Here is a 25,143-nt window from a genome sequence, read left to right as displayed (position 1 = left end):
CCAAAAACTGACAGCTTATTAACATTTTTATTGGTAGGCTTTAGGCAAATCAAAAATTGGCAGCTAATGGTTTTTGCAATGTGTTCGGAGTGGAGGGAACTTCAACATTGAGACGATATACCATAGATTGAGAGGTGTTATAAGTTGAACCGGCATATAAAGTGACACAATTTTCAGCGCCAAAATGCATGTTTATGCCTATATTCAACCTATAAGTTGACCCCAATTTTTCAGTTAATAAATGCAATCAGGCAGAGTCAACATGGTTTTATAAAAGGGAAATCATGTTTAACCAATTTATTTGAGTTCTTTGAAGGAGTCATATGCCGTAGATAAAGGGGATCCGGTAGATGTACTGTACTTAGATTTTCAGAAGGCATTTGATAAAGTGCCACATCAAAGGTTAATACAGAAAATAAAAGCTCATGGATAGAAGATTGGCTAGCAAGTAGGAAGTGGAGAGTTGGCATAAATGGGTCTTTTTCTGGGTTGGCAGGATGTGACGAATCGTGTGCCACAGGGATCAGTGCTGGGGTCTCAACAGTTTACAATTTATATAAATGACTTGAATGAAGGGACCAGAGGAATGGTGGCTAAATTTGCTGATGACACAAAAATAGGTAGGAAAGTAAATTTTGAAGAGGACATAAGGAGGCTGCAAAGTGTCATAGGTTAACTGAGTAGGCAAAGATCTGGCAAATGGAGTATAATATGGGCAAATGTGAAATCGTTCATTTTGGCAGGAAGAATAAAAAAGAAGCTTATTGCCTAAATGGTGAGAGATTGCAGAGCTCTGAAATTCAGAGGGATCTGGGTGTCCTAGTGCATGAATCACAAAAGGTTAGTGTGCAGGGACAGCAGGCAATTAGGAAGGCTAATAGAATGTTATCATTTATTGTGAGGGGAATTGATTACAAAAGTAGAGAGGTTATGCTTCAGTTGTACAGGGCATTGGTGAGACCACATCTGGAGTAATGTTTGCAGTACTGGTCTCCTTTTTTTAAAAAAAGATGTACATGCATTAGAAGCAGATCAGAGAAGGCTTACTAGACTAATGTGAGGGATGGGTGGGTTGTCTTATGAGGAAAGGCTGGACAGGTTAGGCTTGTAGCCATTGGAAGTTAGAGGAGTAAGAGGCGACTTAATTGAAACCTTTAAGATCCTGAGGGGCCTTGACAGGGTGGATGTGGATAGGATGTTTCTGCTTGTGGGAGAATCTGGAACTAGGAGTCACTGTTTAAAGATAAGGGGTCGCTTGTTTATGACAGAGATGAGGAGAATTTTTTTCTGAGAGTTGAGTCTTTGGAACTCTCTTCCTCAAAAGGTGGTGGAAACAGAGCCTTTGAATATTTTAAGGCAGAGCTAGATAGACTCTTGATTAACAAGGGGGTGACAAGTTATCGGGGTAGGCAGGAATGTGGGGTTGAGGTTACATTCAGATTAGCCATGATCTTATTGAATGGCAGAGCAAGCTTGAGGGACCGAGTGGCCTACTCCTGCTCCTAATTTGTATGTTTGTATATACGTATGTTTAGGGCTATTCTCACATTAGGAGTCGACCTCAATTTATCAGCCAAGAAATATATGTTTAGGATTCTACTTCCTTTATTAGTTGGTGCATGGGATCAAGCAGACAAATGGACCGATTTGCGAAGAAGATGCATGGGACTTTAAGATGTGCTTAACACAGAGCATACTGCACATGGCAATTGATGAACAGAGATGGGTCCTCTTGCAAAAGAAGCAAAAGTCATCATTTTCTCATTCATTAAATAACTGCGTTGCAGCAAGGGAATTTGGCATTAGTGAAAAACTGCTGCAAGAATGAAAGGAGGAGGAATCCATCCTGAAGAAGATGCCCAAGATCAAATATGCCATTAGAACAGGGAGCAGCTACTGTCTTGATCTTGAATAGCGCGTGTCAGAAAGGACCCTCAAATTATCAGAATGGTTGCGTTGTCATGAGAAATGCAATGCGTATGCATTGTAACCTCTCAAATCCGGAATGCTAGGGACCAAGGCATTTCTGGATTTTGGAATAATGTTAGGATGCCTAACCACAAGTGTGTAAAATGGATATAATTATGCACCTGAGACATAAAACAGTGACAAAACATTATAAAGCAGGAATAAATAGTTTTATCCAAAACCGTGATGAAACAGCAGTACCTTATAAAGAGTGGGAAGGGGAGACGTAGTGACTGTAGCGTGGGAAAATAGAGGAAACTTAATTACCAACAGGCCCAGGTCCAACCTTATTAGCCTCTGTCATCCATCTTGCTCTTACTGTAACAGTGGTTCCTGAACTGTCAGTCACATCCCCTGATGGACTTGCATAGAGAGCTTTTGGGTTAGTAGACTTGTAAAAAAATTTCCTGAAAGGAAGAACCCACAAGGTGACCTCTTTATTTCATGCAGAAACTTGGGCAATATTAAGGAGAGAGGGAGAACAACTGGATACTAATGAGATTGGATGCTGGGATGGATGTGTGGAGTGACAATAAAGAACAATATCAGGAACCAGTACATCAGAGGGACAATGAAGATTGTGGAAGCATTGAAGAAATAGCCAATAAGAGATTGAAATGGCATGGTCATCTTTTGTGGCGAGAGCAGATGTGGTGAGGGGAATGATGGAGATGGGATGCCAGGAAGAAGGAGAAAAGGAAGGTCCAAGACTAGACGTGTGCTGGTGAGAGACTTGAGCACAACAGGATTGGAAAAGGAGTGGGTGACTTACAGGAGGAGATGGACAAGGTTGATCAACCAGCATTGTGGTGATCCCAAGTAAAATGAGAGAAATTGAAAGAAGATGAGAGGCTGAGAAATTGGAATTATGCCTTTACTGCCTAGCAAGTCAGCACGTCACAGAATCACAGTGCAGAAGAGGCCCTTCGGCACATCGAATCTGCACCGACAAAGAAACACCTGACCTGCCTACCTAATCCCATTTACCAGCACTTGGCCCATAGCCTTGAATGATATGATGCGCCAAGTGCTCATCCAGGTACTTTTTAAAGTATGTGAGGCAACCCACCTCCACCACCCTCCCAGGCAGTGCTTTCCAGACCGTCAGCACCCTCTGGGTAAAAAAGTTTTTCCTCACATCCCCCCTAAACCTCCTGCCCCTCACCTTGAATTTATGCCCCCTTGTGATGACCCTTCAACTAAGGGGAACAGCTGCTCCCTGTCCACCCTCTCCATGCCCCTCATAATCTTGTACACTTTGATCAGGTCGCCCCTCAGTCTTCTCTGCTCCAACGAAAACAACCCAAGTCTATCCAAACTCTCTTCATAACTTAAATGTTTCATCCCAGGCAACATCTTGGTGAATCTCCTCTGCACTCCTTCCAGTGCAATCACATCCTTCCTATAATGTGGCAACCAGAACTGCACGCAGTACTCCAGCTGTGGCCTCACCAAGGTTCTATACAACTTGAACATGACCTCCCTACTTTTGTAATCTATGCCTCGATTGATAAAGGTAAATGTCCCATATGCCTTTTTCACCACTCCACTAACATGCTCCTCTGCCTTCAGAGATCTATGGACACACTCGCCAAGCTCCCTTTGTTCCTCAGAACTTCCTAGTGCCATGCCGTTCATTGAATACTTCCTTGTTAAATTATTCCTTCCAAAATGTATCACCTCACACTTTTCAGGGTTAACTTTCATCTACCACTTATCTGCCCATTTCACCATCTCGTCTATATCTTCCTGTCACCCAAGACACTCAACATCACTGTTAACCACCTGGCCAATCTTTGTGTCATCCGCAAACTTATTAATCCTAACCCCCACATAGTCATCTATATAGTTTATATAAATGACAAATAATAGGGGACCCAGCACAGATCCCTGTGGTACACCACTGGACATTGGCTTCCATTCACTAAAACATCCTTCTGTCATCACCCTCTGCCTCCTACAACTAAGCCAATTTTGAATCCACCTTATCAAATTACCCTGTATCCCATGTGCATTTGCCTTCTTTATAAGTCTCCCATGTGGGACCTTGTCAAAGGCTTTGCTGAAATCCATATAAACTACATCAACTGCACTACCCTCATCTACACACCTGGTCACCTCCTCAAAAAATTCAATCAAATTTGTTAGGTCTGATTGCAGGTCCGTGTCAGCTTGAGGCCTGAGCCAAATTCAGCACTGGTATTTGTTTGAATAGAAGTGGTGAGCTCTGGATGCTAAAAGAATCTGGCATCAGGCACACCTTGAATATCAGTGGGACTGCTGAGCTGACACCCTCTCCTCCTTCCAGGCTGCCCATTCTTTATGTTTAACAGTGAGTTAACTTTCTCCTGCTAAACCTTCATATGTGACCTTTGAAAACCCAACACATCAGCATTAATAAAAGACTTAGGACCTTCCAAAATTGGTTATTCAAGTGTGTTTGTGTAACAATTGTATCAAGTTAAAGAAGCCTTATTTTCAGATCCTAATGCACAATTAACTCCTAACTGATTTAGACCTTTATGGGTATACCAACTATTCCCTGCTGAGTCAGTAAACCTCTATTTGGGCACACCCATTATAACCTATGCTTATTTGTGCATTAACATCTCATTCCTAAGGTGAAACTATTCCAGTATATTTCCATATGTAAAATGTGTAGTTTAACATCCCTGTTTAAGGAAAGCCTGAATGTTCCAATTTTTTATTGGTTGAGGACCATAAAATATGTTTATTAACCAAACCCTTCAGCCCAGCTTGAACTGCACAGTTCTCTTTCTATTTTTGTAATTAAGTAATTGGTCAAATACTGATGGTTGACTATAGTACATTTGACTAACGTATTATATTTTATTTGCAGGTATGTGAAACATTTGGAGTGCTACATTCTGATTCATTGTGCGGCGATGGCTGAGCAAATAGTGGAGGAGGAGGTAATCAACGTTTCCATGTACCAGGGTGATTCCCATAGTGGTAGGTACTGCAATATCACAGCAGAGTTGCTGCTTTATGTCTTATATAGTTTTCCTGTGTTAATGAATGATTGCAAAGATGATGTGTAAGCAGGAACTGCCCTTGCATAATTTTTCACATGATTAATAAATAACATTCCTTAAACAGTTCTCCAACGTGGATATCATTCCATTTGTTTTATTTTTGCAGTTACTTAGAGAATATTTCAGGAAGAAACATTCAGCCCCTCTCTATTCAATTAAGTCATGGCTGGTCTGTTTCTTAACTCCATTTACCTCCCTTGGTGCCTAAATAATCTATTAATTGGTTCTGAAATTTTGAAATGACCCTTAGCCGCAGTATTTTAGGGAGGGAGTCCCAGGTTTCCATTACCCTTCCCAGTTTAAATTACACCCAGTTACAGTTACCAAATTCATATAGAAGCCTGGAAAAACTCAGCAGGTCTGGCAACATCTGCGGAGAGGAACACAGTTAATGTTTCGAGTCCAAATGACCCTTCAACAGAACTAAGTAAAAATAAAAAGAGAGGTGATATATAAGTTGGTTTAAGGGGGTGGGTAAAGCTGGATAGAGGACCAGTGATAGGTGGAGATAACCAAAAGATGTCTCAGACAAAAGGACAAAGAGGTGACATCTTTTGGTTATCTCCACCTATCACTGGCCCTCTATCCAGCTCTACCCACGCCCTTAAATCAACTTATATTTCACCTCTTCTATTTTTACTTAGTTGTGTTGAAGGGTCATTTGGACTGCAAACATTAACTGTGTTCCTCTCCGCAGATGCTGCCAGACCTGCTGAGTTTTTCCAGGTATTTTTTTTTTGTTTTGGATTTCCAGCATCCGCAGTTTTTTGCTTTTATCATATAGAAGGCTGTTTGCAACAGCACTTCACCCACAAGAAGTATAAATCGATTTAGGTATTGTGTAAAACGAATCACGTATGCACCTCCATCTTCAGAATAAATTGAAATTTTGTAATCTTGTAACATGAGTGATTTCGCTTAGAGATTTAAGTAACAAAATATTTCCCTGAAGATTATTAAAATCACAACTTATGTTGAGTGCTTAAAAGCTAAGGTTATGTTCAAGGAATATTTCCTTAATGGAATCAGTTTTTTCGCTTTGGCTCCCAGCTGATGAGATATCCATGAAAACATTAAGAAGGTGATTAGGAGGTGAGTCCCTTATGATCTGCTTTAAAATCTTGTAAATTTTTCATTTTAATATTTAAGGTTGTTGCTCTATTTTTCGGATGAAAGTATGACAATGTGGCTATTGTTAAATAGCTTGTTTTAAATTTTTTTTTAAACTACCTCGCTCCTCCATTACAATTATTTTATCATTCCCTTCTTGCTGGAGAAATCTAATGGGTGAAATCAAGTACATTGAAAATGCTTTTATCACATTTTTATCTATTCTGTTGAGAATGATGTTTACCTCTGACCCCCAACCCTTCCAACTACCATGCACTTTGTACGTGAGCACCACATTCCTTTATATTGCTGCATCTTGCTAATGTGCTGCATATAAGGACACTTTATGTATTTTAATACTTCTGTTAAAAATTGTATTTTGTGAATTTTTATTCTCTCCTGGATGTTGGAATCTGGAGCTAGGGATTAAACGTTTCCCCATTTTTGAGAACTGTGTTGGTGTTAAATACTTCCAGTTAAGATCTATCCTGGACTGAGTGAAGAGTAAAACTACTGAGATTTTGCCTTTGTGATGTGACATAATCCCAGCCTTAAAAGAATGCTAATGAATGTTAATGCTAATGAGATTTTTCCAATTGTCTGCTGGCCCCTCATTGAGATTACATATTATGGCATTTTTACTTCTTGGTCCTTCACTCAGTAAGAACGGAATTGAACATCCCTCAACTTAGTTCACATAGTTCCTTCCTGCTGACAAAAAGAGAAGACCTGCAATCCCACCTCAGAATTAAAAGGGGTGCAGATTATGCAACTGAGTTTCCCCTTCCTGCTTTTTGAGCCCAATGCATGCCCAGTCCAGAATATTTTAGAACATACAAAAGCTGCAACTTTCCAGTTTGTCACGTATCTCTTCCATACTCCAACTTTGTGGCACACTTGAAAGAAAATTGAGAAGGAACTGTCCTTTGATAATGTAATTCAGTCAAGAAGAGGCATTCCCAGTCACTGACCTTTTTCTCCCAAAGCTGTTATGTGATAACCAGGGTTCAAAATGAATGAAATTCACATTTTTTTTAAAGGGAGAGGCAGAGGTGTGTGAGCTGTGGCCTGCTTCTCAAAAGTCAATTGTGTTAGCTGTTATCTGCCCAGAGTAAAATTCTCCAACCAGGTGGCAGAGTATAATTCTCAAAGTGGACCAGTGTTGCTTTGCACAAGCAATCTACAGGCATGAATGTCTTTAAGACTGCCTCTCTTTTTGTGTTTTGAAGTGGTGGGGTGAATGAGATGAATATAACTAGTTATTTCTATAATTGGCAGGAAGAATTGTCATTGATAAAGCAAGCCATGGTGTGTTGTTTGTTGGCCTTAGACTCACCCTACCGAGGGAAAAAGGCAGACAGTGATGTTTGGAAAAGTCACAATTACATTGACGGTAGTTGTGCTTTTTGTTGTTGTAAACAATTGAAACGATCTAAAATGTGAACTTTTATATTTTGAAAGAAAATCACTATAGGCATTGGATTTGTGATCCTTAATAAAAAGCAATTTTGCAAATACGGTTTGTTATGCAGAACAACCCTTTGCCCTCACCAGCCTCAGTTTTAGGCCTTGGCTGTGAGAAAACCACCTGCCCCCAGCTTCAACCTGAGGGAAGAGTTCCCTATCCATTCACACTTTACCCTGGCATTGTGTTTCACTCCATCTGTGCTGTGCTCCCCGCGTTTTCTAACTGCTCCACTCTTTTGTATTCCTCATCAAACTGCTCCGGCTCCTGATCTACATCATTTGTTACCTATGGGCAACACTTGGATGAGAGCTAGAAAAAATTGTCAATAAATGGTGTAGATTTTTTTTTTTGCAGTCAAGCCATCATTCTCCAATTTCTGTTCCAGTCTGGAGAGACCCTCGCAATACTCCAGTCATCACCATCACCGATGACTCTGACTCAGATGATGATGATCCACCAGTTGTGGCCATTGAAAATCGACTAGCAGAGGATCAAGATGTTGTACTCATTGAGGTATTATGCTTTGTTTTACTTCCTTCTATTTAGGGAAACTGATTTGCACAAGATGTGCAATAGAAGCAGTGTGAAGGTGCTTAGTAAGGTGGTAAGAAATGGGTCTTTTGGGAGTTTACAATGTCAGTTGGGGAGACCAAGCAATTGATTGCAGCGAGGGAAATATCAACAGGTGTACTTTTGGAGGATGACAGAAAATGATGTTCCCTTATTCTTTTGGCATGTATATTCATACCTTTTTCTTTGAAACATGTTAATGCTTCTGTTTGTATGTGCTACATGCACGTGCTATTGGAAATGTATTCGACATTTACCACTGCAGCTGTGTTGATTAGTCATTTGATGTCAGGTGATCAGCCCCATTCAGCCGGAATATTTGACTACCTTTTATGTTCAACAAAATAGAATCGGTCGACAGAAAAACTGTCCTTGGATACGTATGAAACACATGTATATGCTGCAACTCCATTCTCCCAAAGGCTTTGGATAATTTTTGTTAAATTCGTACACATCTCAGCCATTCATCTGTCAAGAATGTTGTGCATGGGAGCTCTTGTATTTACCACCATCGTTGTTCGATCAAGAAAGAAAAAAAGACAGACTTGCAATTAAGCAGCATCTTTCATGACCTCAGGGTATCCCTGAGCACTTTGAACCAATTGAGTACTTTTGAAGTGTCGTCACTATTGTAAGCAACGTGGCAGCTAAATTGCACACTGCAAACTTCCACAATGGTCAGATAATCAAAATAATCTTTTATCAAATAGAAATGTATTTTGGCGAATCACTTTGTTTTATTAAAATTTTATAGCTAATACCCAATTAGACATTAAAGCAGGAAGTTATTTCACAAGAAGCAAAATACTGTGCCTGCTGCTCACCAGCTTTATTTACCACACTCCTTGCGTTCACATACATATATAGTAAACCTAATTTTGGCCTTATTGCATTTACTCCTACCCCACCAAATTCATTCTATTTCAATCTAAGAAATAATAAGGGATGGAAATCAAATTAATGCTTACTCAGTCAAGGTTCTTGTAGACATAGCATTGATGTTCAGGAAGGAAGATGTGCAACCAGTAACAGCATAGCGAGGTTTGTCTTGTCCGGTTCTCCATTCATAAAGCATGCATTCAAAACATGGCTTCATGTCTGTTCCAAGTTCAATCAGTAGTTACCACCTCTTAAGGTTTGATACTTATACCCCTAGTAGTTTATCTGACAGAATTGGTCTCATCTCCTCCTTTGCTAAAGCTGCCTTCGTGAGGCTTGTTGTGTTCTTTTGTACCAAACACTTATCTACTCAACAGCTACTAACTTCAAAATGTCCTAGGTCTATCCAAGACTCAATTTCATAGACTATTACACACAAACCTCTCATGCTTTCATTCTTTATCTCCATAGCTGACTATTCAGTTTATCCCCATAATCTTGCTCCTTTCTCTAGGATGCTCATCCCACATTGCTCTCACATGCATAAATAGAGGAGCAGATACTTAGGCAAATCTCAGAAGTGTAAAAATAATAGGGTAATAATAGTAGGGGATTTCAACTTCCCCAATATTAACTGGGATTGTCTTAGTGTGAAAGGCTTAAAGGGGGCATAATTCTTAAAGTGCATCCAGGAGAGCTTTTTGATCCAGCACATAGAAAGTCCTACAAAAGAAGGGGCAGTCCTGGACCTAATCTTAGGGAATGAAGCTGAGCAAGTGATAGAAGTGTCAGTGGGAGAGCATTTTGGGGGTAGTGACCATAACTCTAAGATTTAAGCTAGTTATGGAAAAGGACAAAGGTGGATTGGAAATAAAGGTCCTGAAATGGGGGAAGGCTGATTTCAATATGATAAGACGGGATCTGGCCAATGTGGACTCAGAGCAGCTACTTGTTGGAGAGTCTGCATCAGACCAGTAGAAGTCATTCAAAAAGAAAACACTGAGAGTTCAGGGCCAGCGTGTTCCCGTAAAGGTGAAGGTTAGGACCAGCAAGTCCAGCGAACCTTGGATGTCAAGGGATATAGAGGACTGGACAAGGGAAAAAATGAGACTTATGGCAGATACAGGGGGCTGAAAACAGTGGAAGCCCGAGAGGAGTACAGTAAGTGTGGGGGGTACTTAAAAAAAAAAGTAATTAGGAGAGCAAAGAGGGTGCATGAAAAAACACTGGCGGGCAAGATAAAAGAAAATCTCAAGGCATTTTATAAATATATTAAGGTCAAGAGAGTAACCAAGGAAAGATTAAGGCCCACTAGGGACCAAAGTGGCAATCTGTGCTTGGAGCCTGAGGACGTAGGTGAGGTTTTAAATGATTACTTTTCATCTGTGTTCACTATGGAGAAGGTCGATGTAGGTGTAGAAATCAGGGAAGGGGACTGTATACTTGAACAAATTACCATTGAAAGGGAGGAGGTATTAGCAGTTTTAGCGGGATTAAAAGTGGATAAATCCCCAGGCTCAGATGAGATGTATCCCAGGCTGCTATGTGAGGCAAGGGAGAAGATGCAAGGGTTCTGACACTAATTTTCAAATCCTCTCTGGCCACAGGAGAGATGCCAGAGGACTGGAGGACAGTGAATGTGGTACCATTATTCAAGAAGGGCAGTAGGGATAAGCCAGGTAATTACAGGCCAGTGAGTCTAACATCAGTGGTAGGGGAAAAATTCTGAGGGACAGGTTTAATATCCACTTGGAGAGGCAGAGATTAATCAGGGATAGCCAGCATGGCTTTGTCAGGGGGAGATCATGTCTAACAACTTTGACTGAATTTTTCAAGGAGGTGACTAGTTGTGTCGATGAGGGTAGTGTAGTTGATGTAGTCTACATGGACTTCAGTAAGACTGGTCAAGAAGGTAAGAGCCCATGGGATCCAGGACAATTTTGCAAATTGGACCAAAAATTGGCTTAGTGGCAGGAGGCAGAGGGTGATGGTCGAAGGTTGTTTGTGCGATTTGAAGGCAGTGTGAGTGATGTAACACAGGGATCAGTGCTGGGACCCTTGCTGTTTGTAGTGTGCATTAATGATTTAGATGTGAATCTAGGAAATATGATCAGAAAGTTCGCAGATGACACGAAAATTGGTGGTGTCGTAAATAGAGGAGGAAAGCCTTAGATTACAGGATGATATAGATGGGCTGGTAAGATGGGCAGAGCAGTGGCAAATAGAATTTAATGCTGAGAAGTGTGAGGTGATGCATTTTGGGAGGACTAACAAGGCAGGAGAATACACAATGAATAGTAGGACCCTAGGACGTACAGGGATGTACATGTCCATAGATCCCTGAAAGCAGCAGCACAGGTGGATAAGGTGGTTAAGAAGGCATATGGGATACTTGCTTTTATTAGCTGAGGCATAGAATATATAAGAACAGGGAGGCTATGTTGGAGCTGTGTAAAATGCTAGTTAGACAACAGCTAGCATACTGTGTGCAGTTCTGGCTGCCACACGATAGGAGGGATGTGATTGCACTGGAGGCACAGAGGAGATTCACCAGGATGTTGCCTGAGCTGGAGCGTTTCAGCTATGAAGAGAGACTGGATAGGCTAGGGTTGTTTTCCTGAGAGCAGAGAAGGCTGAGGGAGAACTTGAGGAAAATTATGAGGGGGATAGATAGGAAGAAACTTTTCCCCTTAGCAGAAGTGTCATTGACCAGGAGGCATAGATTTAAGATAAGGAGCAGGTAGTTTAGAGGGGATTTGAGGAAAATTTTTTTCACCTAGAGGGTGGTTGGAATCTGGAACATATTACCTGAGGGGATGGTAGAGGCAGGAACCCTCATTTAAGAAATATTTAGATGAGTACGTGAAATGCCATAGCATACAGGGCTACAGGTCAAGTGCTGGAAAATGGAATTAGAATAGATAGGTGCTTGTTGGCCAGCCAAAGGGCCAGTTTCTGGGCTGTATAACTCTGACTCTACTGTACGGCAATAGCAGCATAGTGTGATCGTTAACCTTTCTAATTCTTTAGTTTACTTTGATCCAGTTTGTAAGATCGATATTTCAGCTTTCAAATTTTAGAATCTTCAGTGCCTCCTACTTTGATGGAAATTGATTGTCCTCTGCTCCTCTTCTTCAATTCCCTTGCAATGCCCCTCCCTTGCAACCCCATCTCTACCCTCCATTTGTTTCTCCCCCAACTTTCCAATCTACACCCCTTTCCCCCATCCCCTTAGTTCCTGGAAATCCCTCCCTAAATCTCTCCTCCACTTTCTGCTCTGAAGATGCTCTTTTAAACTTACGTCTTTGACTAAACTTGGGTCACCTGTCCTAATATCTCTTCATGTATCTCAGTGCCATATTTTGTCCGATTACACTTCTGAGAAGCTCCATGGAATGTTTTGCTATGCTAGTGGTGCTACATAAGTTTAGATTGTTGTGGTGGTGGTAATATTATTGAGGTAGGAGATAGTCAGCATAAAGTGTGCACACTCTGGCGAGACTTGATAAGTGGTGTTGTCCAGAGAACTGTTCTGGGGCCTCAGTATTTCACCACATTTGTCTGTGGTTTGGTTGAAGAAATGGAGAATTGTTTATATCTTAGTTTGCAGGCAACACAAAGTTAGAAGGCAGAGAAAGTAATGCAGATGGGAGTGAGAAGTTCTAAAGCGATATAGATTGAATGAGCAATACTGCCAGATAGGGAACGAAATTGTGAGAAGCTCAAAACTGGAGAATTAAAGGGGTGTTCATGTACACTAAGCTGGTAAAAGAGATACAAAATTCAATAAAAAGACTAATGCGATGGTGGCCTTAATCTCAGGAGTCTGAAGCACCAAGTGGGGAGGGAAGAGTTGGAGGAGCTATTCTATGGTTGTTAAGAGCTTTTTTAGACCCCACCTGGAATACTGTGTTCCGTCCTGAGCAATGAAAAGACGTATTAGACTTGGTGGAGGTGCAGTGCAGATTCACCAGAAGAGTACCAGGTTTGAAAGTTAAATTAGGAGGCAAATTTGCTAGAACCTGATTTGTACAAACACAGGCGCAGACTGTTTGGGTCAAATGGCCTTTTTCTGTGCAATATATCCAATGCAATCCTATTTACTTGGGGGCAAAAGAATGATGAGTGATCGATCTAATTGAGGTGTTTAAAATTGTAAATTAATTTGCTACATTTGAGAAGAATCTATTTATTCTGGTGTGTGAATTCAGAATAAGAGGGCAAAATCTAAAAATCAGAATCAAGTCATTCAAGAATGAAATCAGGAAGCACATCTTCAGCACAAAACAAAAACAGAATTACCTGGAAAAACTCAGCAGGTCTGGCAGCATCGGCGGAGAAGAAAAGAGTTGACGTTTCGAGTCCTCATGACCCTTCAACAGAACTAGGTGAATCCAAGGAAGGGTTGAAATATAAGCTGGTTTAAGGTGTGGGGTGGGGAGAGAGAAGTGGAGGGGGGTGGTGTGGTTGTAGGGACAAACAAGCAGTGATAGAAGCAGATCATCAAAAGATGTCACAGACAACAGAACAAAAGAACACATAGGTGTTGAAGTTGGTGATATTATCTAAACGAATATGCTAATGAAGAATGGATGGTAGGGCACTCAAGGTATAGCTCTAGTGGGGGCAGGGGAGCATAAAAGATTTAAAAATATTTAAAAATAATGGAAATAGGTGGGAAAAGAAAAATCTATATAATTTATTGGAAAAAACAAAAGGAAGGGGCAAGAAACAGAAAGGGGGTGGGGATGGGGGAGGGGGCTCAAGACCTAAAGTTGTTGAATTCAATATTCAGTCCGGAAGGCTGTAAAGTGCCTAGTCGGAAGATGAGGTGTTGTTCCTCCAGTTTGCGTTGGGCTTCACTGGAACAATGCAGCAAGCCAAGGACAGACATGTGGGCAAGAGAGCAGAGTGGAGTATTAAAATGGCAAGCGACAGGGAGGTTTGGGTCATTCTTGTGGACAGACCGCAGGTGTTCTGCAAAGTGGTCGCTCAGTTTATGTTTGGTCTCTCCAATGTAGAGGAGACCACATTGGGAGCAATGAATGCAGTAGACTAAGTTGGGGGAAATGCAAGTGAAATGCTGCTTCACTTGAAAGGAGTGTTTGGGCCCTTGGACGGTGAGGAGAGAGGAAGTGAAGGGGCAGGTGTTATATCTTTTGCGTGGGCATGGGGAGGTGCCATAGGTGAGGTTGAGGAGTAGGGGGTGATGGAGGAGTGGACCAGGGTGTCCCGGAGGGAACGATCCCTACGGAATGCCGACAGGGGGGATGAAGGGAAGATGGAGGAGTGGTATGGCCTAAGTTGCCTTAAGATGTTGTTTAGTCCTGTTATTTTAATAACTTTCTGATTGACTAATGAACAATATGACTCTTGCCTCATAGCCCCCATAACCAAATCACAGTCATATATTAAGCTATTAAATGAGAAAAGGAATGTCCAAGTAGGCAGTATGATGAAATATGCAATACACCTAAACTAATGTAATTCAGTTGCAAAAATGGAATAATCCGATTTGCTAATTCAAAGAAAATTAGTAGTGAAATTAATTGAAAACTAGAGTGTTTATTTTACAATGCTTTGTTTTTATTCATTACTTCATGAGCCATTTGATATATTGAAGCTGTTTAAGTTATAACTTGTTGTTAAATTGCTCTTTTTGTCACAATTATCTCATCTCCACTATAAGCTCCAATGCAGATTTTGCTACACTTGTGATGGATTTTGAAAAAATAGTGCTGGACTTCTTGCTGTGCAAGTGCATTTTTGTCTGGCAATAGTACAAGCCTAGTACTAAGTAGTCAGATTTGCAGGTGGTACTCAATTAGTTGGGCCGTTAAATCTGAGCAGAATTCTCAAAATGAACGAGACAAAATATGTACATGAGAAGGATAGTGGCAGTAGTAATGCAATACTCTGTCTATACATCATGAAGTGGAATAGCTTTTGCAGTCCGATTCATGTTTGCATTTGGCTCACGTTTCTGAAGAAACCTGAATGACAGCTAAAGCCCTGAGGTTCAAAGAAGAGGAAAAATGTACGGCCCAGAATTTCCTGAGTTCTTCCCACTCCGCCACCCCATCTTTGTCAGTAATTCAGTGGGAACCCTTTTTAAGTGCAGAGATGGGATTTTCACCATAATTCCCACTGATTTCAGTGGTGCAATGAGTGTCCCCAAGGAAACTCAGCCCCTCTATATATCTAGAAATTTGGTTATTCACTTTTTCAGAATTGATTTTGACTAACTGTATTCTGTCAAATCTCTTCCAGGCCCCTATTAGACAAATTCGACCTCCTATCATCATTCGACCTGCATCTGGATGGCGAAATGTGCAGCCAGAGGAATTATTGAGGGAAAACCATGGAGGCAAAGAAAACTTTCAGGAGGAGAGGAGGTCTATCTTGGTGGCTCAACATAGACTTATGTCAAATATGGTAGAGGAAAAGGCAGAACCTGACCAAGCTTATCCTCAGCTGGCCACCAGAAATCGGAAGATTGCCCCAGGTGAACAGAATCACATTGCACAAAGGGACGAAGAACAAAATCAGGTGGACCCTGGAGTAGCTGTTGGTCCCAGTGAGGATGTCCAGGCTCCAGACGTCCAAGCAGATGAAATTGAACTGTTGGCCATTCCACTTTTTCCAGCAGCGAAAGCGATGGAAGCGGTGCAGGAAGAAGCATCTGTGAAGCTGGTGAGGGAGCAAGACCCTGTGTTACCTCAACCAGACATTTTACAGGCTGCTGTAAAAGAAGAAATTCAGCAAGTTGATGATGAACAAATTGGTCAGGCACACCAAGGGGAGGATGTGATAGATAATATAATATTGGGCTTGGAGAATCTCGAAGAAGCTGCTGGTGAAGGCAAAGAAATCTTAAAGTCACTCGTGAAAGAAACAGTAAGTGTTTATCTTTGCACATTATGAATCTCTGTTCAGTCAGTTTAACTTGTATCAATGTTTGAAAGACTAACTTGTACAATTCCTAACATGCTTCCACCGTTCTGCATAAGAAACATCTGTACAGAGCATGGATGAAATTGCACCTGGAGTACAGTGTACAATTATGCTTCCTTATTTTAGGAAGGATATACTTGCATTGGAAACTGTTAAGAGAAGGTTCACAAGACTGATTCCTGGAATGAAAGAGTTGTCTTATGAGGAAAATTTGAGCACATTGGGCCTATATTCATTAGAGTTTAGAAGAATGAGAGGTGATCTTATTGGGGCTAGAAAGGGTAGGTGCTAAGCTGATTCTTCCTTTCATTTGGGAATCTAGAACGAGGGGGCATAGTTTAAAAATAAGGAGTCTCCCATTTAAGACAGAGATGAGGGCTGAGCTTTCTCCATGCCCACAGGTGTCGGGTGTGTTCAGTGGCAAGTAAACAATATGGCATGATGGGTTTCACAACGATGTGAAACCTGTTCGCAATCGTCCGCTCAGCCCTCCAATGGCGGGCTGCGTTCCCTGCAGACATCAGCATATTATTAGGGCTGCCGACTGGAATTGTTTCTCTTCTCCCCACCTCCCCCCCAGCCCTTGCCCAGGCCTTCCTGGATCATCCTGGTTCATGTCAGCGGGAAAACATGCTGATGTGTTTCACAACCGCATATATAAGGCATGCACTTGGCGGGCTGCACCTCACTCGGGACTTCAAGGTTTGTTTGCCTACCTTGCTTCGGTCAGCACCCGCTATTGTTAGCACCAGGCTTCACAGACAGCACCACACCACTTTTATTGGGGCTCACAGCAGGTCTCTACGTACCAGATCAGCCATGTGTGGGTGGTTTTTCAATGGTTGCAGGGCAAGGGCTTGCTTGGCGAAGGAGGAGAAGTGGCCTCTGGCAAGGGAAGAAGTGCAGGACAAGGGTTGTACTGGGGAAGGAGGGTAACCCAGGATGTGTTGGGGGGGACCATGTTGATCTGTGCAAGTGGCTTCAAGATGGTGAAGCCAGAGGATGCAACCTCCAGACGAGATGAGGCCAGATGGATACATGAGGGTATGCATGTGAGAATGGGTGGTGGTGTCCCTTGAGCTGGCAGTGAGTGAGATACCAGTAAATGTGTGATGAGCTTGAGTGTGTGAGTTTAGAGTGATGAGATGGCTGCCATACCCTGACTGCGTGGATGAGATCATTCATCCTCTATCTGTATTGGATGGCCAACCTCTTCTGTGCAGCATTGGCGCTGATCACCACTGCCATCGCCTACCAAGCTGTAGTGGTAATGTTGCTGCCCATCCTGTGGCTCGAGCAGGAATAGAGCACATCACAGCGGGTCTCCACGGTGTACAAAGAGAGCTCGAGGGCTGCAGCCCTCTTGCCTTTCAGGGCCATGTCTTCTTTGCTGCAGTCCTGGGCTGGAAGCACTGAGTGCGGCTGTACTTTAAATGTGGTGCCCGGCTTGATGAAGTGGCGTGGTGAAGGCGTTGCAGGCGAATCGGAGCCCGCCCACCATGGAAATTGCATGTTTCCCGGGAATGCATGAATAACGTGGCGGGTTTGGGACAAAACAGCATGAAAACCTGTCATCGTGGCCGGCGGGTAAAACATCGTTTCACTGGCCCGCTACCGCACTTAGTGCAAATCTGGGATGATTCCACCTGAGGAAGAATTTTTTCTTAGAGGGTCGTTAGTTCTTGGAACTCTCTCCCATGGAGAGCAGTGGACGCTGGATCATTGTTTAATTTAGCCTTGAATATATTCACATTTTTGATCAACAAGGGAGTTAAGGGCTATGGAAGCCAGGCAGGAAAGTGGAGTTAAGACCATAATCGGATTACCTATGAGTATGGCGGTGCAGGCTCAATCAGGTGAATGGCCTACTCCTCCTATTTCTTAACTCATGAAACAGCTATACCTCAAAAAGGAATTACCTTCCTGGTTTATGTCAGGATTTTAATATGGTTCACTGAGTACCTGTGAGCAAGTAATTCATAGTAACAGAGGTGGGAGTAGGCTATTTAGCCTTTCATGTCTGTTCTGCCAGTTAGTGAGATCATGGCTGATCTGCGACCTAACTCCACTAACCATCTTTTCCCTATATCTCTTAATATGTTCGATTAAATAAAATCTACCATCTGTTGCTGTTAGCAGAAGAGTGTTTCAAATTTCGACCACCCTTTGCATGGAGACATGTTTCCTAATCTCATTCCTGTAAGGCCTGGCTCTGATTTTTAACCATATCCCTGAGGCCTAGGCTCCCCAACCAGCGGAAATGGTTTTCTCCAGTTTGCCCTATCTGTTCCCCTTAATATCTTAAACTTCAATCAAATCACCCTTAACCGCCTCAATTCCAGGAAATAGAGCCCTAGTTTGCTCAGTCTCTTCTCGTGGCTTAACCCTTGGAGTTCAGGTTTCGTTTTAGTAAATCTATGTTGCACTCCCTCCAAGGCCAATATACCCTGTGATGCCTAGAACTGCTCACAGTATTCCAGATATGGTCAAACCAGGGCTTTGTATAGCTGAAGTATGACTTCTATTCCTCTAGATATAAAGGCCAGCAATCCATTAGACGTTTTGATTATTTTCTTTACCTGTTCCCTGACATTTTAATGATCGATGTACCTCTAAGTCTCTTTGGAACTCCATTGTTTCTAGCTTTCTACTATTTATATAGTACCCTACGTTATCCTTTTTAGGTCCTAAGTAGGTGAACTCACATTTCCCTACTTTGAAATCCATTTGCCACCGTTTTGCCCATTCACTTAATCTATTGATATCGTTTCTATCTCATCTGAAGGTTGGCATCTGACCGTGTTGCATTCCTTCCACTGAAGTGTTGACCTCAATTATATGCTAAAGTACTGGAGTGGAGCTTGAGCCCCCAGACTTCTGACTTGGAAAGGAATGCTGTCAACTGAGCCTTGCTGTTATCTCTATGCCTGTTTCTATATCCTAAAGAGAGCTGAAGAAGAGCCATACAGGCTCGGAAATACATATGGTGTAGTGGTAATGTTACTTGACCAGTACTCTGGAGGCCCAGGCTAATGCTCTTGGGACACGGGTTCAAATCCCACCACGGCAGCTGGTGGACTTTAAATTCAATTTAAAAATCTGAAATTAAAAGCTTGTTAAATGGTGACCATGAAACCACTGCCGATTGTCGTAAAAACTCATCTGGTTCACTGATGTCCATTAGGGAAGAAAGTCTGCCGCCTTTACTTGGTCTGCCCTAGAAATGACTCCAAACCCACAGCAACGTGGTTGACTCTTAAATGCCCTCTGAAGTGGCCTCGCAATCCACTCAGTTGTATCAAACCACTATGAAGTCTAAAAAGGAATGAAACCAGACAGACTACCCAGCATCAACCTAGGCACCGGAAATGACAATGGCATACCCAGCTCCATCTACCTTGCAAAGTCCTCCTTACTAACATTTGGGAGGTAGTGCCAAAACAGAGGTGGCAGCACAATGGTATACAGTCAGGAGGGAGTTGTCCTGCGAGTCCTTAACATCAACTCTGGGCCCCATAAAGTCTCATGGCATCAGGCCAAACACAGCCAAGGAAACATCTTGCTGGTTACCGCCTATTGCCACTTCACAGCTGATGAATGAGCACTGCTCCATGTTGAACACATCTTGGAGCACTGAGAGTGGCAAGAACACAATGTACTCTGGGCAGGGAATTTCAATGTCCATTACCAAGAGCAGCTCAGTAGCACCACCACTGACTGAGCTAGCCGGGTCCTAAAGGACAAGGCTGCTAGGCTGGGTCTTCGGTAGGTGGTGACGGAACCAACAAGAGGCAAAAAAACTTGACCTCGTCCTCGCGAATCTACCTGTCGCAGATGCACCTATCCGTGACTGTATTGAAAGGAGTGACTGCTGCACAGCCTTTGCAGGGAGACAGTTCTATCTTCGCATTGAGGATACCCACCATTGTGTTGTGTGGCACTGCCACCGTGCTAAATGGGATAGATTTTGGAGAGATCCAGCAACTCAAAACTGAGCATCCATGTGGCACTATGGCATTGGCAGCATCAGAATTGTATACAACCGCATTCTCTAACCTGATGGCCTGGCATATCCCCCACTCTACCATTACCATCAAGCAGGGGGATCAACCCAGTTTCAATGAAGAGTGCAGGAGAGGGCATGCCAGGAGCAGCACCAGGCATATCTAAGAATGAGGTGTCAACCTAGTGAAGCTACAACACAGGACTACCTGCATGCCAAACAAGAGAAGCAGCAAGTGATAGACAGAGTCAAGTGATCCCACAACCAATGGATCAGATCTAAGCTCTGCAGTCCTGCCACATCCAGTCGTGAATGGTGGTAGACAATTAAACAACTAACAGGAAGAGAAGGTTCCACAAATATCTGCATCCTCGATGATGGGGTAGTCCAGCACATCAGTGTAAAAGATAAGGCTGAAGCATTTGCAACCATCTTCGTCCAGAAGTGCCGAGCGGATGATCCATCTCTGCCTCCTGAGGTCCCCAGGATCACAGTGCCAGTCTTCAGCCAATTTGATTCACTCCATGTGATATCAGGAAACGGCTGAAGGCAGTGGAAACCGCAAAGGCCAAGGCAACATCCCGGGGGTTACAGCACCATAGCAATAGTACTGAAGACTTGTGCTCCAGCGCAGCTGTGCCCCATGCCAAACTGTTCCAGTGCAGCCACAACATTGGCATCTACCTGGCAATGTGGAGAATTGCCCAGGTATGTCCTGTCCACCGAAAGCAGGACAAATCCAACGTGGCCAGCTCCAGCCCTATTAGTTTTCCCTCGATCATCAGCAAAGCGATGGAAGGGGTCATCAACAGTGCTATCAAGTGGCACTTGCTTAGCAATAATCTACTCACTGATGCTCAGTTTGGGTTCCGCCGGGGCCACTCAGCTCCTGACCTCATACATGGCCTAGGTCCAAACATAGACGAAACAGTTGAACCTAAGAGGTGAGGACCAGTGACTACCCTTGACATCAAGACAGCATCTGACTCAGTGTAGCATCAAAGAGCCCAAGCAAAACTGAAGTCAATGGGAATCTGGGGGAAAACTGTCCACTGGTTGGAGTCATACCTAGCAGAAAGGAAGATGGTTGTTCATTGTTGGAAGTCAGTTATCTCAGTCCCAGGACATCGCTCCAGGAGTTCCTCAGGATAGTGTCCTAGGCCCAATCATCTCCAGCTGCTTTATCAATGACTGTCCTTCCATGATAACTTGGGGATGCTCACTGCACAATGTTCAGCACCATTCACAACTCCTCAGATACTAAAGCAGTCCGTGTCCATATGCAGCAAGATCTGGACAGTATTTAGGCTTGGGTGATAAAGAGCAAGTAACACTCGTGTCACACAAGTGCCAGGCGATGGCCATATCCAGCAACAGATTTTCTAACTATCTCCCCTGGACATTCAATGGCATTACCATTACTGAATCCCCACAATCAACATCTTGGGAGGGTTACCATTGACCACAAACTAGCTATACAAATACATAGGCAATAATTGCTGGCCTATCCAGTGACACCCACATACCATGAACGAATATCAAAAATATATATGATACATATTTATATATTTTCTATATATTATAAACATTTTTCACGGCAGTTACTGGCAGTCAGTATATTTTAATAAACTGACTTAAAGTACAGCATCTGACTCTACTAATCTTAACAGCAGTATTCACTTTCACTCATTTGTCTGATTTACTTCATATTTTTTGATTACCATTTCAGGTGCAAACAGTGTAGTGCGTGTTTCTGAGGCCCAATGATTAGTAAAACATTTCTTTGTAGACCTGGTTTCCCCTGTCTAGACTGCCTAATATTTTGTACATCAAGTCCGAAGACTTTGAAACATATATACTGGGTTACAACCTGCCATGTTCAAATAGTTGTCTGAACTGAGCGCTGTGCAGTTAACTTGGATTATCCTGTAATGGTTTAGTCAAGTTACAGCACTTAATAAATTACCAAACAATAAACATTATAATGCAGAGGCCTTTTATGTTGTGTAATCATCACTATTGTAAATGATCAATAATATAGAAAAAATGTTAGAATATTATATTAAATGCAATTTTAATATCATAGTGGTACAAAAATATTACTGGAACGTGGAAGTGATGTTTTAAACAAACTGATTTGCTGGAATATGGATCAGGAAAGATCATCTGGGAAAAGCAAGCATCTGAAAGCTGCTGTTTTAAGCTTTCATGTCACTGCATTTATTTTTTTTAAGTGGTTACAGCTGTCATTTTTATTTCTGACCCAGCCAAAGATATACCAAAGGGGTACTATTTGAGATAAGAGCATTAGGCTTGGCTAAGTGGTTGCACTCATGTCTGAACTAGATCGTGGGTTCAAGTGCCTCTTGAGATTTGAGCATATAATTTAGGCTGACAACCCAGTGCACTACCAAGGGAATGCTGCATTGTCACAGATGCTGTCTTTAGGGGTGAGGCATTAAACCTGCATTGTCAGGTGGATGTAAGAGATCCTATGGCACTGCTGGAAGAGCAGGGGGACTTTCCTGGTTTCTTGGGCCAACGTTTATCTTTTGATTAACACTTAAAAGTAAACGGATTATCTGTTCATTTACCTCATTGGTCTTTAATGAACTGCATAAATAATTTACAATCCTCTGTAAAATCTGGTAATTCCACATTGCTACACTACTGTTTCTTTCTGGGGCCTAATTGTGTCACAAACGATTGGAACTCATTTTTCCTGCCGGCATGGAGCTTGATTTCTTTCCCTGACCTTTGTTGATTCTTTCTTTTCCTTATCATTAGTTTTGCTGAAAAAAAGAGATTTTTTGCACTCATCCGGACAATTGGCAAGAAAATATCAGTATCAGAGAAACATCATATTTCTCATGTATAAGAAGAGAGTGCTGATTGGTTGGCAAGTGGATTCATTGGTAGAGGCATTGTCATGGAGAATGCACCAGTTGATGGTGACTGACAGTTAACTGCCAAACATTGTTTGAAATTTAAACCAGGCAGCTTGACTCTGGTCAAGGCATTGCCCTAGCACATGTGAATGGCTGTCACTTATTTTGTTTAGCTGAAACAGGCGCATTGTGTGTACATGTTCTTTCTATCTGTAAATATCTTTGTATTAATATATGTAGCTTCCAGTACACGCAAATGCGCCACACTGCAAGCCTGACTAGCAATCTTAATTTGGTTGTCAGTGTAATTCTTAGCATTCTTAGCACACTGAGGATTATTTAGCAAATGTTGTCCAATTGTGGAATCATATCTAATGTTGGACACTGTTTTGAGTTTTGCAAGCACGGGCTAGTTGGGTATGGTCCTTACCTTGCTCGTTGGGCTCAGCTAAACAAAATAAATGACAGCCATTCGCTGGTTCATTCCCCAGGGCAATGCCTTGACCAACCAGAGTCAAGCTGCCTGGTTTAAATCTCAGTCAATGCTTGGCAATTAACTGGTCAGTCACCATCAATTGGTGCGTTCTCCATGGCAATGCCCCAACCAATCAGATTCCGCTTCCCAACCAATCAGCACTCCCTTCACATATGGTATAAATGTGTTGTTTCCCCCTGACATTGGTATTTTCTTGCGATTTGTTCTGATGTGTGCAAGACGAAAAGCTTTGACAGAAAAGTCTTATTTCAGCAATACTCAAGCTCGATGCTACCACACGATTATCATTAGTTACAGAAAAAGTCCCTTTTTACTTTGTTCCTATGCTCTTTTGGTTCCTATACTGGAATTTTTCTCCTAAGCCTTTTTTTTTTGGAACCACTGTTCAAATTTGTAGCTGTGGAAGTATAATGGTTTCCAGCACTTGACGTTCCTGCCTTTTTCATCCCTTTAGCAGTGGCTATTCATGGTTAGACATTCCTTCCTATATGGCAGATTTGATGCTGTAACCATCAGACCAGCTAGGGGACATAACACAAGGGAAATATATCAACACCAAAAAAAAGTAATTGTTTATTGTTGAATGCTTTTAATATTTTGTGATGGCTTGAGGATACCCCCTCCACTCCCTAACCCACATGAAGCCTCATTCCTGTGCTCACATCGGCTCCCTGTCAGGCAATCCCTCAGTTTAAAAATTCTCACCTTAGTTTTCAAATCCTTCAATGGCCTAACCCCTCCCTGTTCCTGTAATCTCCCCCAATCCTACAACCTTCCTGAGATCTCTGAGTATCCCAGATTTTTATAGGTGTACCATTAGCAGTTTTATTTTCTGGCTAGGCTCTCGGCTCTGGAATTCACTCCTATGTCTCCCTACCTCTTTATCTTTTAAAACGCTGTGCTCCACAAAACCTACCCTTTCACCACACTTTTGATTACTCATCTCCTTATCTGGCCTGGTGTCTATTTGTTCCTGTGAGGCACCTTGGGACATTTTACTACGTTAAGGGTGTTGTTGTATTGGCATGTATTTCGGTGTCTGGAAGAGTGTGGGTAGTCTTTTTGTGGCATGTTGTTGGAGTTTATTGAAGCATTTGCCAATTTTTTCTTCAATATGGCAACTTTTCTTTTACTTTAGCAACAGTTTTTGCAGAGAATGGCACAACTATGTTTGAAAGTAAACTGCTGTGTAGGTCATGAGCAAAGTGACCTTGTAAGAAATGCAAAATAATATTTAATTGTAACAATGGGAAAGCTGACTTCACTGGGGTATTCTAATTTGGAGGTAGAGAAGGAAGAGGAGGATAATCTATTATTAAGAGCTAAAAGGAATTGGACAGATATCTGACTGTAAAATAATTTATTTTGGTAGCTTTTCAAAATGGCTATTTTTCTTGATCTGTAACCTCGCGGCCCAGTATATTCCTCACTCTACCATTGCCATCAAGCCAGTGGTTCAACCCTGGTTCAATGTGCGTAGGAGAGCACACCAAGAGCTGCACTAGGCATGCCTAAAAATGAATTGTCAACTTGGTGGAATTACAACACAGGACCATGTGCATTGTTAATATCAGAAGCAGCATGTTATAAACAGAACTAAGTGAACCCACAACCACTGGATCAGATCAAAGTTCTGCAGCCCTGTAAATGGTGGTGGCCAATTGCAATGAACTGGAGAAAGAGGCTCTATGAACATCCCCATCCTCAATGATGCAGAGCCTAGCACGTTGTGGCAAAGACCAGGCTTCAGC

General features: G+C 42.2%; 1 protein-coding gene across 4 annotated transcripts in view; it reads left to right on the top strand.

Annotated features, from left to right (window-relative positions):
* rnf216 (ring finger protein 216) overlaps positions 1–25,143 on the top strand; it is a 220,941-nt gene that overhangs the window by 39,137 nt on the left and 156,661 nt on the right. For all 4 annotated transcript variants that reach the window (XM_041206801.1, XM_041206802.1, XM_041206800.1 and 1 more), the window contains 3 exons: positions 4,829–4,941; positions 7,988–8,115; positions 15,322–15,948. In XM_041206801.1, coding sequence (XP_041062735.1) covers positions 4,875–4,941; positions 7,988–8,115; positions 15,322–15,948 — 822 coding nt within the window. In that variant the 5' untranslated portion in view covers positions 4,829–4,874. The remainder of the gene's footprint in view (positions 1–4,828; positions 4,942–7,987; positions 8,116–15,321; positions 15,949–25,143) is intronic.

The sequence above is a fragment of the Carcharodon carcharias genome, chromosome 15, assembly GCF_017639515.1.
Source record: "Carcharodon carcharias isolate sCarCar2 chromosome 15, sCarCar2.pri, whole genome shotgun sequence".
Taxonomy (NCBI): Eukaryota; Metazoa; Chordata; class Chondrichthyes; order Lamniformes; family Lamnidae; genus Carcharodon; species Carcharodon carcharias.
This window is presented reverse-complemented; position numbering and strand designations above follow the sequence as displayed.